We start from the raw sequence: 18,524 nt of genomic DNA, 5'->3' as shown, positions 1-18,524 counted from the left end.
AGTGATGATATGGATCCGTCTGAAAGGCCAAAAGTACTGCATTGATGTTCCATTCTTAAATACGGACAACATGATGGTTTTGTTTTTTTTTTTTTAAGAGTCATTACCTCTTACAGTCTGTTATTTTTATACTTCTTGTTAATGGACACTCCTGTAACATTAGGTTAAGATTTTTAGATTGTTTGCTCTCATCTCCCCTCCCTGCTTGAAACAGTTTTGTTTACAGGAAGGGGTTACAAAAAAGGCAGAGCCTCATACGCTGTATGAATACAGATAAAAAGACATATTGTGGTTTATGACGTCTACATGCCCACCTGGAGGGAAGGGAATTTAAGAGCAAAATAAAAAGACTGAAAATCTAAGTCAACTCAGAAACAAGACTTGCCTATGATGAAGACAGGATTTAAGTTAGAAAGTTCATTGTTATGGCCCCCAGTTGTATATATTTTATCCTAAGGCACCATTTGGTTTAATCAAATGTAGATCTGAGGCTCTCTTAACCTATCAATTTCTTAAGACTTAATTATAAAGGTTATATTTTCAGAGGACAAAAACATTATTCATTTGTCTGTTCATGTCTTCCAGGTTTATCTTGCAGATTATGGACTTTCCTACAGATATTGTCCCAATGGGAACCACAAACAGTATCAGGAAAATCCTAGAAAAAGCCATAATGGGACAATAGAGTTTACCAGCTTGGATGCTCACAAGGGAGTAGGTAGGTTTCTTTTTTTCTTATTTTTATTTCAGAGGAATAATTAGAACAAAGAGCCTTAAGGCTCCATGAAATGACCTTTGCATAGTCAGCTTGAAGAATGAGAACATTGGTGAGATGTTTATCAAAAGTAGTGAGTTCCTGTATGCCAATGAATATTCTAACAGAGGGAGGAGATACAGACTTCGACAAGTGAAGAAGGAATAAAAGGTGTCAAGTAAGCAAAACTTGATGCTCATTTGGGACAGGAAAGTACTAGTTTGTTTAGGTTAAACTTGGAGGTCAGCAACTGAATTTTTATGCTGTAGTGACAATTACAGATTTGGTACAGGTACACATGTGAAGAATTATTCCTGTTTTTCATTGTGCCCTTATCAGAGCTTTAGAAGATACCATCTCAGCAATAAGGAAATCTTTTCTGAATCTATGAAGTGTTAACTTGTGGAAATCTCTCCTAGTCGCCTTTCATATATCTTACTTATTTAAACTCACTTTGATGGTATTGGAAACACATTTGCAGGTAAATTACATACATAGTCCTTTTATTGGACATTGATTGTACTGCCTTGCATTCCAAGGGAGACTTAATTCAACAATTCCCTAATTAGTTAAAGTCATAACCTATGTCTTGTATTCATTTACCATTAATTAAACCTTAGCTGTTTATTACACTGCAGTCTAAATCCAATAGCCGACCCAGAAAGCCATGGAGAAGGAAGTAGGAGGTCAATATTGAAAATATATGGTGCGGAGTCCCACTGATGGTTGCTTTGTTCACAATCAATATGGTCAATGCAACTGTACTTTCTTAGTTGCTCTGTCAGCAAGACAAAAAGTCAATTCTAATGTTATGCTAGTAAAAAAAAAATGGTGATTATTGAAAAACTTTGTCTTTCAAAATTATATTCTTCATAAACTTTGTTTATAAAAGTATTTTCAAATATGCTAAACCATACAAATAATTTTTAAACTGCTTTGAAAGGATCACATTTTCACTAAAAGGCAGTTAGACATTTGCACTTGTTAATGGCTGTTGAACTGTTACCCTAAACTGATACTTTCTAACGAGTTTTAGTTGGTGCAAACAACTGTATATTATTGCCTTTTCTATTAAAAGGACCATTGACCATGTAATGTAGAGGGTCTTGATCATTTTCCAGAGCAATTAAAACCCACAGTAGTTTAACGTAGGCCAATGAGAAAGTAAAACAAATGTGTCGATTGTATACCTTCTTCCTTTCAAGAAGAATCATAGGTTAAATTTTCTGGAATAGAAATTACCTTTTATACTCCTTATCAAAATTAGTGAAATCACTACATTTTTTTTCCAAGGATAGTTTGGTTAGAAAAGTAGTGATTTGCCAGATATATTAGTATGAAAGAATATTTAGAAACCTGAGAGTACTTTTTGATAGTGGTATAACTGGAAATTCATCATACAGATTCTTAAGCTTTGGTCCAATTATGTTAATGATGATATTAACTTATGGTTGGGCCACTTAGTTCAACCCATAGCTCTAATACTGATCCTATTAGATTCTGACTATTAAAAAAACATCTAGGGGCTTCCCTGGTGGCGCAGTGGTTGGAGAGTCCGCCTGCCGATGCCAGGGACACGGGTTCATGCCCCGGTCTGGGAAGATCCCACATGCCGCGGAGCGGCTGGGCCCGTGAGCCATGGCCGCTGAGCCTGCACGTCTGGAGCCTGTGCTCCGCAACAGGAGAGGCCACAACAGTGAGAGGCCCGCGCACCAAAAAAAACATTTAGGAAGCCACTGTGATTGTGGAATGGGAAAGTCGAGTTGTCGTATGTTGGTCTGGTCAGTGTTTGGACTGTGGTAATTCTGGAAGTCCTCCTCAGTTATTCCATAGTTTAGGGCAGTATTTTCATTATGCCGTCTTCATGAAAGATTTGAACAAAATTTTATTCCATAGTGCATTTAAGTTTTTTGCTCCCTAAATAATAATATATGTTGATGAGTTGGGTAGATTTCACAATGCTAGGTCTTTGGAGAGAAGATTGAACTGAGAATGATGGGGAAAAGATATCTCTTTGGGAAGACTACTCAGGGGAGAGCCTACATTACGTATTTTTGGTATTTGAAAGTGATGAGCTGGAGTGAGTATTCATTTTTATCATGGGTTTCACAAGATTTCTATAAAAATTAGATTCCCTTAATGCATTTAAAATAGAATGTACACTAAACTTTTCACCATATCTGTATTTACGTGTAGATATACATATATATGCATATATATACACATATATGCATGTATATACATGTATATATACATAGATACATAGATGTAGACGTACACACATAAATATATATATATATATTTGCTGAAATTTTAACGTGCAGTTTTAGTCTAGCATAAAAAAAGAAAGGTTTGGTGTCCTCAAATATTTGAATACTATTCATTCCTCATGTTTTACATTTAATTTTCCAAAATAAAACATTTCACTTTAGGATTTTAGTAGAAATGAAGTAATCATTTAGTCATATCTAGAAACTAGAATTAAACAAGGCCATAAATCCTTGTAGGTAAATGCAGAATGTCAGATTCATAAATATTCATGTGTTGACTTTCAGTACACACTATGTAGTTTAATCTCAGAAAAATCTTTTCTGTACCAGTCCAGCTATGAGCTCAAATAAATACTGAGGAAGATAATGCAAAGGAAAGCATAAAGAGTAAAACAAGTTATCACTAGGAAATATAACCTCTAGTTATCAAAGCATTTGTTATGTTTTAGGTTTATCTGTGCTCGATCAGGCCCTGGGAAATATTCAGCCTTCAATGTAAAAGTGACTTACAGATTAGCAACTTAACAGATATATTGTTAACCTGATCAAACTATCTGGTCTCCTCTACCTTTGTAGTGGTTATTCAGAAACAGAAGCTACCTCTCCTGTTTCTGTGGATTAGTTGGGTTTTTATAATGAAGGCGCTTGTATAAGGTACCCGTCAGCAGTTTCACCTAAGCATTTTCTAGTTCAACTGTGTAAAAGGAGGGTAGCTTGTACTGTTATAAGCCAAAAAATATCAATAGAGATATATAGAGGTGAATGGACAGATGGATGAATGGATAACTATTCTTGAACTATTGTGCGTCTGTGTATCTCTTTTTAATTGCAGTTATTCTTCCAAACTCAGTTCTCATATATGACCTAAAAGTGTTTTCTGAGAGGCTGAAGTGCTTCATTTAGTGTAAAATTAGAGTCATATATTTTGGGCTTATCTCATCTGTTATTAATTTTTTATTCTTCATAAAAACCAACATGTATAAACATTGACATATTTTGGGCTTGTTGCCTGATAATTACAGAGAATTATATCTGTGTCAAATATACTATTTTAAAATTTGTTACATTCTTAGTAATGTTAAAAAGCAATATTTGGATCAATGTGTGGTATAGATTTTTGTAGATTTTTCTGCTCACTGAGGCATGCAGTCAATACCTAATTTCTCTAGAGATATACTGCATTTAACATACTGAGCTTTTTTAAATACTTCAGACTTGTGCACTGAGTGTATAATACCTGTTTTAATTTGACATCATTGATGACCATAAAATATGATATCTAAATTGCATTTTAAATGTCCATTTGTTTATATAATATGTTCAGTATCAAGGAAGGAAATATATTACATACTTTTTAAAATTTTTGCCAGTTGCTACAGCATATAAAATCCAAGTCTTGTGTTATTTCTTGCACGGCTTCATTTCACTCTAATCTAGCACTCCAGCTTACAAAATATATGTGAAATAAACTGAGAATGTGTTTTCATGCTACCAAACTTGGGGAAATGACATGGTTTATACAATATTTATCTTCTTAAACAATAATTCAGAAAAGGGAACCCATTTTTCAATTATAAGGTATTAAGGTAAACCAAGTTATTGATATGCTCTATTGAATCTATTAGTAGTCAGAAAAACACAATGTTGATTTTTATTTTTAAGTAAATTTCACTGCTATAAATAGTCTTTGGTTGATGTATAAATAAATTTTAATGAAGACACTATTCTTTCTGTATGACATAACCCAATTTTGACATTTAGACATGACTTTCAAAGTCTTGGCATAGGTCTTAAACTATTTGGTTGAGTTAAGAATACACATTGGTCAAATGTACGATACCTTTGCTCTGTTGAATAACTTTTCCTAAGCCTCACACGTGTTTCATAAAAAACTAAGGCTTAGAATTTAAAAGGTACTGAAGAAATAAAAGCGACCTGAGTTTATTATTTTATTTGAAATGTGACACATTGTATTCTACTTTCCTAATATCCTTTTTGAAATTGCAATAAATTGTGGCCACCATAAAATTTCCTAGCTCTTTATACATCTGAATTGACAAACTACTGAATAACATAGGTTACTAGTTAGAAAAATAAGAATAAACTTTAAATTTATTCTGCAGATACTCACCATTCACTTCTCAGGTGAACGTCTTACTCAGATGTTTTCTGCTTTCTTATTGTCATTTCCGAGTATATAAACTAGTATTTTGAGCATTTAGACCCTGTCTGCTTAAGGCAAAAGTTTTCAAGTTCACTTTATTATTTCCTAGCAAATCTTGTTTTTCTTCCTACTTGATAATGTTACTCTATGTAAGAAAAAAACTCAACAGGAAACACTTTAGGCAAATAATCAGAGCCATTTTGGGATTAACACTGATACTTTTCTTTTTCTCCCAGTTCTTTCATTCCATTTGGTGAATTGCACCCAGATAATTTTACTCCAGTTTGTCATTAGAATAAGGACCAGTCCTCCAATGTGATTTCTTTGTTGTTCTCATTTCAGCTTGGAAGGACCGTTTAACACTTTATAAATTAATGTTTTAATTAAACATTCTTCTTCATCAGAATGAAGTAGTTTTACAGAAATAGTGTCATGTAAGGATAGTTGCATGAAAAATTTTGTTAGTGTTACAGCTTAGACCTCAGGATCTGCTGCTTATTTCTTCCTTGCCAATGCAACTGTCTTTGGTCAGTATGTCTTTTGGCGTTTTAAGTTAAAATGCCTGCTTCAAATACTTCCCTAACTGTAGAAGGGTATATGTTATGTTGTCTAAATGGTGCAAAACTAACAATGGAGGCAAAGTAATTGGTAGATTGAGTGGAGTGTTGGCTCTGGATTCTGAAAGACTTGGATTTCAATACAGAGCTCTGTGACTTTTTGCTGTGTGATACTGAGCAAGTTATTTAACCTCTCTGAGCCTCTGTTTTCTTATTTGTCAACAGGGTTAATGATACCTCATATTGTTAGGATGATTAAATAAGATGATATAAAAGCAGTAGAGTGTCTGGCACGGTAGCAGCTTCATAAATCACATTGATCGTTTTTATTTTAATTATGTATTCTAGTGTCAGCTGTTTCTGGAATCTGCTTTCTAGTGAAATCGAATTCAAGTCCCACCCCACCTGTGCCTTTTTTTTTCTTTTTGGTTAGTCTTGGCAATACTTTGTCATTTAGAAATGTTGAGCAACTGAGAACACCACAGGCTTTCAGTGAAAAGATTCATTTACATTGTTCCATATTAATAAGCGAAATAAAAATTAGATGCTAAATTATATTTAGAAAGTGACAAGAGAATATTGATAACTAAATCTTCCTATATTTCTAAGCAGAAGTACCATAAGTAAAAGTGTGACTTTAGGAAATCTACATGAAAATATGCTGCTAATGATTATGTTAACTATCAAATGCAACTGAAAAACCTTATGTATTACAATAAATTATACAGAAATACAAATTATACAAAACCGAAATAATCCATAATATATGTTTCAACTTTCAAATTAAAAAATATTTTCATTGTTAGATGTTAATTAGTAGTCTTCCTCAACTATGATCAATTCTTTTTTTTAATTTTCAGCATTTTATTTGTTTTCAAATATACAGGAAATAGTAGAATAATATAGTAAATATCCAAATATTCAGTTCCTAGATTCAACAGTTATCATTATCATATCATCTATATTTTTGATGATGTACTTTATTTAAACTTAAAGATATATGATCAGTTCATTGTGTTAATTACATACCCACTCATAGATGCTAATATTGTCATCCAAAATAATTAATTTAACCAGTGTTAAAATTACTCTTCTGTATGTAGTAGATGGAGAAAAGACATAATCGCTTGTACAGTCTTAGAGTTTAACTTCTCAAAAACACATCACACTTTGCAGTTTGTTTCCCTGAGAGGGAATTTCAGGGAAAGGTGTGTACTTGGAAACATTTTTAATCCTTTCATCTCTCTGTTTAATGGTGGGAAAGAGTGACTATAGAATTTTTTTTTTTTAACATTACATGTATGTCTGCAGAACTTATTGGAAACAGTGAGTGGTAAAACATTTACCCAACAATAAATATTAATGTATATATGCAGTAAAAGAAAATAAAAGTTTGAAAAATGTGGTGCTGTATTTTAATTAGGTAAAACTGAACTATGATAGTGAAGTAAGTTAACTCTCGAAGGGCTATTTCAAATGAAGACCAGTTTATGAAAGATTGGCTTCAGAAATCTAAATGACTTGTCATTACTTACAGCTTCATATCAATTAATCCCTCAGTTGGGGGGTTGGGGGAAGTGGCTGGGAAGGTTCATTCCATTTTAATTCTGATTGTTTTTCCTCAGAGGGCCTCTTGTGTGTAGCCTATGTCGTCCAAACAGGTGCCAGAATATAATTTTTTGAAAATTAGAGGATGTGAATTTTTTTAAGTGGTGGTAATCAGGAATTGCCATAATGGAAAAGGGATTTGTGAACACATCTGTACAAATGGAACCATTCCATTATTAATGGGAGATTTATTACTGAAGAAATCACTACAAAGCAGTGTGGTAGAGATTGTGTTTTTATTTTAATAGGGGAGCCAAGTCTTGCATTAGGACATTGTTGAAGCTTGTGCAGAAAGTAAACAGTACCCACGGGACTGTCGCATTCTGCTTGATTGAAGGGCCTTTAATAAATCCGGTACTCTAATAGCAGTTAAGATAGAGTATGTGTAAGAGCTAATCTCGTCTTCTGCTTTTATAGTAATTTATGTATGGTGACCAAAAGTAGTTATGATGTGCTAGCAGCATTGTTCTTTGTAGATGACTTTTTAAAGTAAACTAAGTTTACTGAGTGACTTTTCAGAATGTATGTAATGAAAGGTAATAAAACCAGGATACCTGTTTACGGCGGGTTTAACAGCCGTGTATTGCACTTAGGAGATTTTTACATCCCTACACAGATGAACATTCAAGTAATGGTAGAAGTGTGAGCCAGGCTATTGTTTTATAACAATTTGGAATGGTTATAAAAATGAGTTTATTTTGTGGGATTTTGTTAATGTTTTAATCATTATTTCAGTAATATTTGTTATATTTGACATGTTTCTTAGATTTTTTTTGTCCTTCTTTTGAAATCAGTTACTTTAAGAAAAACACAGAAAATTATCATGAAATTAGTCTATGGCACTAGTCTGTAGTTTTATATAAATGATATTTACAGTGGCCTCAAAATGTTCTTTTACTGTATTTTTTTATGAAAAGCCATCTTATATTAGATTATGGAAACCTCTCTTTGGCTTTAAAATTTACTTCCCACCACCTGCACCCCACCCCTCATGCACATTATTTCTTTACCTGTATATTTTTTATTCAGGAGATTTCATCAGAAGTTCGCTTTAGCACTGCTTATATCTAAAATAATATTTGTAAAATTTTAGATCCGTGTACCCAAAACAGCAGGCGTATTTATCCTGTGCTTTTTCATTTAATTGAAAAATCTTAAGAAAGACCCGTTTTTTAATAGTGTACACTAGATGGCAGTTTTGTCATATTTTCCGATTTCCAGTGCTGCTAGTATGAGTGGAACAGGAAAGGCCATCAGTGTTTAGTCTGCACTTGAAGGGTCTCTGCATGACCAATGCAGACCCCATGGACTTCCTGGAACATGTGTTAGCAATTTAGCTGCAGACATTTATTTCTTTGTTTTACTGCTTGGCTCTTTGAGAAAGTGTTGGTGCCAGGTTATGGGTTGTCTGGATCATGTCAGAGGCCATGGAGATCAAGTTCATGTGACAGGCCAGACTAAGGAAGGATGAAGTTGGAGGAGGTGAGGAAACTGACCCTTACTTTCAACAGCAAGAAGTCACTGCCTTTCTGTGGACCGGGGCCAAACGCCTGGGCGTTTAGGCTTTACTCCAGCTGAACAAACAAAACACATCGCCCATTTGGCTTTTTCATATTTCATCAGTGGTAGTTCATTCAGTGATTTCTCTATTTCTCAAAAATGACTTATCCCTCATCTTTCTCTCTTAATGCTTATTCCTATAGCCCTGTCCAGACGAAGTGACCTTGAAATCCTCGGCTACTGCCTGCTGCGGTGGTTATGTGGGAGACTGCCCTGGGAGCAGAACCTGGAGGACCCTGTGGCTGTCCAGACAGCTAAAACAAAGTACAGATTTTCAAGTATTCCGTTATGTACAGCACCAGGTCTGAAGGGATACATTAAAGCGAGTTAATATCTCAGAGAAGACTGCCATTCAACCTATTCATTCATTCAACCTATTCATTCCATAAGATAGCCAAAGCAAATTTCTTAAATTTGAAAAATATTTTTAAAAACGCAAACAGCTTACAGACATAAAATCCATTAAGCTAACACCTATGAGATCATATGTATGAGAGTTGTAATACAAAATAAAAAGTGAAATATTTGTTCCTTCACACGGTGTTTTCCAAAACTTAGATTCTAGGTGGTGGTATTTTCAAGGAAGAGTATTTTCAGATTAGCATTGTATAAGTATATGGAGTTAGTGTGAGCTTGGTGTGATTGATATTAACTGTGCAAAGCAACAAAGTGAAATGGGACAAACAGGGCTTATATTTTTCAAGTGAGAGCAACATACATTGTTTTTAATCCTGTTATTGGGGGGAGTGTATGTTTTGTTTCTTAAGGAAGAAACAAACAGAATTTGTATATGAGGTGTTTATGTAAGAGATCATTTTGCAGCCACATAAACATTTTAATATTCCACATTCAACTTTTATCACCTAAACTCTATTAGGGTGAGAATTAGGTTAGACTGAGAATAGAGTGGGTTACTATTTTACTGTTTTTCTCACTGATCAGGCCTAACAGAAAGTCAATTGCATGTAGCACAGCATAGGCAGTTTTTCATTATGCACCAAGATATTCTCAACAGTAGTTATCCACAGATATAATATCGCAATTGGAAAAAGCAGCTGTATTTTAATAGGGCAAGTCACAACAGAAGTTTAAAAAGGGTAGCTAGCTGATCCATAGAAATCAGTCTTTCTAATTCAGTGTGGCATCAGTTCTTAATAGAGAGGAAAGCTAGCCTGCAGATACAAAATAATGCAGATTACATTTGTAAATACTGACATATATTGTATGAAATATTTCTCCACTTGGAATCTTGAGCGTCCTAGTCCCTCTCCCAAAACTAACACATTTATATGTCAGTATTAGAACTGTCTCATCAGTTACTTATTGAGGTCACTGATGCGTCCATATAACCCTCAGGTAACTAAACGTTTTTCAATATATGGGTCAAGTCAAAGGACAGTAATGGGCATATATAAAGGCTTGGTTTCCAATTTTCTACCTCAGTTTACCTAATTTGAATAAAATACTTTATTTAAAAGACTAACATTTTAATTCCAATGATCCTATATGTGTTTTTCTTTTAATAAGACTTACTAGTATTATTTTAGTCTTTTATCAATATGCATATATAGATGCCTTCATTGTATATGTCTAATGAATATATCTACATGTATATATTTGAATATAATAGGGTATTACATAAATAATAAAATATAATGCTAATAAACATAATCTCCATTTGTATTTTGGGGCCCCTTGCATATATTAATATATTCACTTTGACCTGATTACTAATATAAACCTATTGACCAATAAAGCTAATATTGTATTATGAAGTTTATAATTAAGACGTATGTATAATTAAGATACGTACATATATATATCTTATATATATGACATGTTCAAACTTTTTATATAATACATAATCATAATTTATTCAACTTGCTGAGAAGGCATAACGCTGAATTTCCTCATAAGGGCAGGCTTGTATATTTAACCATAATACTGTATCCCATATGCCCTTTATTTTCCTAACATAGGGTAATATTAGATCAGTGCATTTATTGTTGCAATTCTGCCTATGCCTGAGTTTGTGAATCAAACATTCATATCAGTAATTTTAGTCGAATGTTTATATATTTGTGGCTGAAGCAACTTAAGAGATTTGTACTTGTTCAGTCTAAAACACTGGAAAGTGTTAGAATAATGGGTTTTTTGTTTTGTTTTTTGGATATTTCTTGTTAACCTGTTTAATCATGGCATAGCATAAAGCAACTGCCCAATTGAGAACAATATACATAAAATATTAAATAATTTGCCCCTCCCCAGTGCTGAGTACCTGAGGAAAAATATCCTGAAAATCCAGATAACATTTTTCTATGTATTTTTTTCTTAAGGTTTTTTTTTTTTTTTAAAAATCATGTATCCCTACTTCTACATTTCTACACGTACAGACCTTGTATTAAAGCCTTTATACTGTAGTTCTACATTTAGTTTCTAGGTGATTGATATAAAATCGATCAGTGAGATTTGAGGGATCTCCCCCATCCACTTACCCTCTTACCCATTACAGGTGGGTGAAAAAAAAAAAGTATGGAAAGTCACATTACTGGTGACCCACAGAGTTTTGTTTTCTAATCAAAACAGTAAATCACAGGATTGCAAACAAACTCACTGTGTGTTACTCTGTTTTGTTTTAGTCTGTTGGATGAGCTGCCTGAGTCGGTGCTTAAATGGGCTCCTTCTGGAAGCAGTTGCTGTAAGTCAGGTGATAACTTCTGCCTTCTCCTATATGATTTACAGCTCACCACATTTGTCACTCTTGTTTTGTAGCTTTTGCTGCACCCAGTCCCATTCCCATAGTGATGGGAAGAAACTCTCCAGGGTTACAGATACGTTGCTAGAGAAGAGATTGTTTAGATCCTCTTTTCATCAGGACACAAGAATGCTGCAAGAACATACGCAGGCAGCGTTCTGGGCTCTGCTGATGGCATTGCTTTCTTTTAGATGTATATTTTGGGAATCATGCACAGGTTTAATGGTCAACTGTATGTGGTATCTCTAGAGTGGACTTTCTGTTCTTGTTCCTATGTGTGTTGCTGAAAGAAGAGAAAGTTGATCTAAGGAAAGACTACTTTCAATTAATAATTAAAAAAACCAAACCATTAAACACTTGAATGCTGTTTAGACTTGGGTTATAGTCTGACTCAACAGCCAGAAAAAAATTTTTGGATTGGCAAGGCATATGACCTTGGGATTCGGAGTATATTTCAGTGAACAGGTTTCTCTTTCACGTTAGTATAGACCATTTCGGAATTCTTTAATTGGTAGTACTATCAGTAAAAATAGTAAGGCAATTCAGAATTACCCAAGTGCTGCATGGCACATTGTTCAGCACCGAGTTAACCACCGAGTTAGACTGCCTCACAGAGCAGAGCCTGCTTCTGCTGTCCGGCTTGCTTTCTCTCCGAGACGATAGGCAGAGTGAATCTTGATCTCTGTTTCTACCGGGCAACTTCGAAGTTAGCTTTTAGCTGACTTATGAAAGTAAATATGTACGCTGAGTGTCTAGATAAGGTCAAATAGTATCAGTTTCCACATGAGAGTTTAAAAGTAGAGTTAAATCATCTTAAACTTATACTTACAGCCCTTCTTTGACCAGAAACCAAAATTTTCATTTCCTTAGGAAATGAACAGACCAGTTCTGTTTTCCCACCTCCATTTCCCAAATCCCATAAGTCTGCCCAGTATGAGTGTTCTGCTTCCCACCCTCTGTTGTCTCTTTCCTTCTGATGGAGGGAGGCAAACGGGAGAGTAGTATTCTCATTTTGGGGGATGGGTTGAAAGATGAAAACTTTTCATTTATGTAACTGCACTGAGTAACTCAGTCAATATGCCAGTATTCCTTTTTGGCTAATATTCTTATTGGCATTTTTACCAAGTCACACAGCTTTCATTTTACTCAACAGGACAGCAAAAAGAGAGATGAGGAGATGTTAAAATTTTTTTAAATTGTGTATCTCTTTTCTTGTCTCTCATGCACAAAAGGTAACTGTTCAGTTTAGGATTAGGAAAGAAAGCCCATGTGCCCTGGATTGTACACAGTAAATGCTTACGGACCAGTGTATATTCTGGGACACTGCTATTGCTAAATATAATATTTGAGTGGTACAAGAAATGGTGGGAGGAGTGCCAGGCTCCTCTTTTTCAGTACAAACCATTTGTTTGGGTCTATACTATTCTTTTATAAAATGCAGATTTCTATTTCTAAGGCACAAAACGTTGAAACCTTATTATTAACTGAAGGTCTCTCAAGTTAGTTGGTTATGCTTAGGAGAGTGGGTATTGCTAGCATGAGAATTAATCCGATTTACAGAAGGTTTATTACTAAGACATTTTATGAAATAAAACAGCTGAGAAGTTTGCAACACGCATGTCCAATTCAGTGTAATAATATCAATAATAGTTTCAAAAGTTTCTATCTCTTGAAATGATAGTAATGATACTTAATATTTCACTAGCTTAAAAAGCAGATGATCCAAGAATATCATAATTTCATACTACTCAAAGCATGTGTTTCATAACTCTGGAAGTATGCTAGTAAATTAAAAGGTGTACTTAATATAATAAATCCAGATCTTGAAAGGCTAACATTTAAACCAGTACTATATCACAATCATCTAAGCGTCAGGTTTATCATAATATATTCATAACAGAGGTGGCTCTTTCCTTTTTCTCCCTCTCCTACCTCACTGGTACCTCATTTTTTCAAACCCCAGACCCATGAAGGCTTTGCAGCACAGCTACTATCAGCTGGTGGAGTGCCAGGAGTCTTCCATTGTCTTCTAACAGTGAATTATGAAGAGTGTCCCCAACATATTCAGCTCTCTTCTTCATCTGGGATATTCTGGTTAATAGAATTATAATATATAGCAAACTGGGGTTACCAGTCTTGAACAAAGAAAAACAGAATATTCATATTAAAATGGTAGTGGATGTAATTTAATCTTTTTTCTTTTGGATCATCTCTTCAAGAATTGGATGCCCCCACAAAGGGCTTCTGGAAACATGAGTTATAAATGTGATGAAGCTGCAGCACTTCCTAGTTACAGAGATCTGGTCGAGCGAGTGCTAGATAACAGAATTTGACATCTTATACATTAGAGAGGAAAAAAGAAGGTTGCAGAATTGCCACAGTATCCAAAAAACAAAAAAAACTCTGGAGCCAAGAGTTTTCATTTTCGCCACAATAGCCTTATGTTCCTGGAAAATAGTTGTGGACAATACAGTGCAAAATGGTCACTCTCTGACTTTCCTTGGGGGGGTTGGGGGGAGAGATAATGACTATTCCTTTTGGAATTTTTCCCTGTAGGGAGTGAAACCCAGTGTCTCTGCAGTTCCCCACTTGAAAGGAGGTAGGCCTGGAAGGGAGCAAAGATTTAGGAAGTCAGTTCTGCCAAGCCACGAAGCTTCCCCAATTTCCCCACCATAGGATATAAACAACTTAGTGAGAAAGTAAGAGGTACTTGTGTCTGGGTCAGTAATAAGTTTTTGAAGAGGAAAGGCTTGAAAAACTAGTTTATGGAGTATAAACATCTCTGTTAACAAATGAAAATATGCCAGTTTTTAAACAGTGTATGGTATTATCACATATCTCAGATTGAACCTCCACCTGAAACAAAAATGCAAACTACATTTGTTGTAAAGTGGTTATATTTCCAATTTTTGGTTACTGACTCTACTTGTACTGTATTTCAAAGTTTGTAGTTCATAACTTTTTTTGTGGGGAGGTTACTGTACCATTCTAGGGAAGAGAAAAATTAAAAGGTGGCAACTTCTCATCCTTGTGCTCTAAATCAGAAAGGCTATGCCATGATTACACTGGGCTAGCTAGGTATGCAGGACTTGAGCGTGGTTCGGCAAATTCTAGTCAGTCACGGCTAAAACTGTAGAATTCAAGGTCATTTCTAAATGAACTGTTGTAATCTCAAAATCAAAGCCTTAATTACAATTTGCAATGATTTCTTCCTTTAAAGTAAGGACGTTTATAGTATTTTTTGTTTGTTTTTGTTTGGTTTTTTTTGTTTATAGTATTTTTAACTGAATTTTTAAAACTTCAAAAAACTTATTTTTAACTGAATTTTTAAAATTTCAGAAAAAAAGTGTGAAGCATGGCTGGTTCTGTTATATTATTCATGTATTTCTTAATAGTTACAACCTATAAATCACTATAAATCAAAATCACTAACTATAATTTTAAAAATTTGCTTCTTTTGATGAGTGAATTGTAAACATATCAACAAAGATATGTTTAAAAAAAACTGGTTTCTCCCATCTTATCCAATCTGTAGGTCACTAGATTTCAGTCATTTTTGGATATCATTTAAAGAGTACTTTCCTGTTGAACTGTTCATTCTTAGTTTCTTTGAGGGGGGTGTATGTGTGTGTGCGCACTTGCTTGTATAAGAGAAAAACAACAGATTTTGAGAATATTGGAGTTTTGAAATTTTTTTCCCATTATGAATGACATATTAAAAAAATTTAATACTTCACAGGTGAAATAGCCCAGTATTTGGTATGTGCTCATAATTTAGCATATGATGAAAAGCCAAACTATCAAATGCTCAAGAAAATTCTGAACCCAAGTGGAATACCTTTAGGACCACTGGAATTTTCCCCTAAAGGAGAGAGCTTAAATGTGCGTCCTCCAAATAATCAAAAGGTAAGTAACAGTCCCTTGAATCCAGTGATGACCTTCTGTGAAGCTTATGTACCAAATGAAGTTGTTTTAGGTGTCAAAATGAGTCTGACAGTCCTGTTTCTTACTTATATCTAATTCTTATATCCCCTGAGCTCTTAGAAATTTTACTGAAGGTTCCTTTGACTTGTTGTCTTTAAGAGAAAAATAGTAGGATCTGTGGCCTGTTGTGTATTATTAAAGAAATAAAGCAGTCACTGATGTCACAGAGATAGGACTAGGATAAGATATTGAAGGCGAATCCAGCTTTATTCATGGAAACCTTTTTTTGCTGCTTTTCTTCAGATTTTCTTTAGTCATCCCTGTTTTTGCTTACCCTTGGCCATAATTTGGTGGTGGTAATAATATTCTTAAATTTTACCGGAATATTTGTATGTGCTGATATTTCAATGTATAGAAACAATTCGTTTTTGCAAAAAGTTATTTTTTAAAGTTACACCTTCCACTTTATCTTCCAACTGACTCCCTCACAGCAACATTTTAAAAAAAAATTAGAACTGGAAACAACACAAAAGAATTAGAACTTGGAACATTTTTTAAGAAGGTGGGAGAAGCCTGAGACTGCTATCAGCAACATTACTGGACAGGCAACTAAATGTCTAATCCTGCCTTGACACTGCCCATGTGCAAAAAAAAAAAAAAAAAAAAAATGGAGGGCTTTGTTTCCTGATGCATGTACATTAAGGTAGGGTCAGGATGTCATTCATTTTTAATATTTCTTGTGAACTTTGGATCATCACAAGTATTCATGAGCCAAGAATGCAGGATGCAAACTAATGTGACTGATAGGCTGCTAGATGAATGGTGAGTCAAGTATCAGTGCACAGATGGTTCTGATTTGCTGAATTTTGTAGCTGCTGCAACTGAAGACGTAAAATATCCTTCTAGTCATAAATTAGCTCTTTGGAAGCAAAACCTTGGCACCAGAGCTTTACAACCTTCAATTAGTAGGGAAAGAAGTATTTGAATGACTGTGGTATTGACATCTGTAGGCCTGCATAGTAATCATTCCTAATAGAAGAGAATATCTGTTTGAGGAGGTTTTGCATGGCTAATTAACTACCAGTGAGAATATGTAATTTTTTCATGATCTCCTGATTGTCACCTTTCTCTCATGATACAATTACATTTTATTGTAGCAAGTGCCTCACAAACCAATTGTCAGCACTATTTACGTATTGCAGAAGGCAGAACAAAAGTTCATGTTTAATAAAAAGCCACTGCATTTTGATCTTGGTAATTACTGAGACTTATTTTAACAGTTTTATTGACTTTTGTGTTTTTACCACTTTTGCAACAAAACAAAGAGCCATTTCCTTGACATAGTATTTCCCTTGCAGTAACAGCCAGCACTTAATCTACACTAATTTAAGTAGATTTTTTCCTTTTTTGTAGTTTTTCAGTTTCATAAACTTAACTGAAATATAAAAGAAGCCATTTAAAAAACTGATAGCTATATCCTCTGATATAAAATTCTAATTATTACCCACCAGAATTTTCAGTTTCATCAAATTCAAAGGATGTTTGTTGTGAAACCATTTTTATATGCAGAGATAGAACATAAAACATTTTTTTCCAGTGAGCCTCAATCAAAAATATTCTATTCTTCCCTTTTGATTAGAGCACTTTGATTATGAGTAAAAAGAAAACACTAAGAATAATATGCATTCTTAAGACTTTAGCTAATTTCTGTTAACAGTATGATCAGCCTCAGTATATAGACATTAAGATGAATCGGGGATATATTTCATAGCAGATCAATATTTACTGAATAATGACTTTATTTCTGTAGTATTTTGAGTACACTAATATATTTGATAAGTATATAGGTTCACCATATGTGACCACACCTTAAATTTTTTATTTTTAAATTAAGTTGACAGATTTTGAAATACTGCAAAAACCAAACTTGAAAATGATCAAAAGCACAGTATGATAATGTAAACTGTCCTGAACTCAGTTTTCCTAAATGATCAAGGATAGTTTCCACAGTTGATTGCTTCCATAACAAAAATCATTTTTAAGTCCAGAATGAATATCAATCACATGGCCCCAAATTTCTCTCTTTTTAGACAGAATCCCCTCATTAGTAGCTAAAGATATTTCTTGTTACTCTTATACATGGATCTAATTATTTAACAAAATAAATAATGAACTCTGGACTTGTAATTTTTGGATAAAGATACTTAAAAAGAAGTCAGTGGACCAGGAAACATATATAGTTAGATAAATAAAATGTTTCTATGATTCAGTATTCAAAGGAAAGTTATGAATGTTTAATTTTTTAAGTGTTATTTCCCTCAGTATAAGTGGTTTGTGCCTTTTAAATTTAGTAGCTATAACAAAAATATGTTTTGGTTAGGTATTATAAAATAGCAGATCACCATAAGAATCTCAGCAAACTTATAGCATCTTTTTGCAAAAAAAGCCCAGAGGGATTTATCCAATACTGGGTTTTACTAGGCATCATAAACTGTTCCCTATAAGCTGAACCACCTTCTTGAAGTCCTCAAATACTGTTACTGGAGTTAAATTGGAAATGAACTTTTTGTCAAGGTAGTAGAGATGTTGATATTTTTTCCTGAAAAGCAAATCTTTTGGGACATTTGCCTTAATCAAAATGATACTATGTATAGCTGATATTACTCTCTAGTAGTTCTGAAGGCTCTGGCATTGTCATATTAGAAGAATCTTATCATCAGGGCTACCTCAGTCTATTTATGCCATCCATTGGGACGTAATGTCCAAAATTCACTGAAGGAAACCATATTCAGTAAGAATGCTTATTGAGGTGAGCTAAAGCTCCAGAATTCCTGGATGAGAATGCTAAAGCCAAGCTAGAAACCAGCATTACAGGAGGCCTCAATTCAACCCTTGAATAAGCCATTTCCTCAAGAGCCAGTAGTGGATCCTT

General features: G+C 34.2%; 1 protein-coding gene across 5 annotated transcripts in view; it reads left to right on the top strand.

The window, feature by feature from the left end:
• Positions 1-18,524, top strand: part of VRK2 (VRK serine/threonine kinase 2) — a 125,222-nt gene that overhangs the window by 97,250 nt on the left and 9,448 nt on the right. For 4 of the 5 annotated variants that reach the window (XM_029231585.1, XM_029231588.1, XM_029231587.1 and 1 more), the window contains 4 exons: positions 586-718; positions 9,057-9,177; positions 11,553-11,620; positions 15,408-15,574. In XM_029231585.1, the coding sequence (XP_029087418.1) occupies positions 586-718; positions 9,057-9,177; positions 11,553-11,620; positions 15,408-15,574 (489 nt within the window). The remainder of the gene's footprint in view (positions 1-585; positions 719-9,056; positions 9,178-11,552; positions 11,621-15,407; positions 15,575-18,524) is intronic. The other variant, XM_029231589.1, reaches the window with a different exon arrangement.

The sequence above is a fragment of the Monodon monoceros genome, unplaced genomic scaffold (assembly GCF_005190385.1).
Source record: "Monodon monoceros isolate NGI ecotype Baffin Bay Population unplaced genomic scaffold, NGI_Narwhal_1 Super_Scaffold_19, whole genome shotgun sequence".
NCBI classification, from domain to species: Eukaryota; Metazoa; Chordata; class Mammalia; order Artiodactyla; family Monodontidae; genus Monodon; species Monodon monoceros.
Note: the sequence above shows the minus strand (reverse complement) of the source record. Positions and strands in the feature narration are given on the sequence as shown.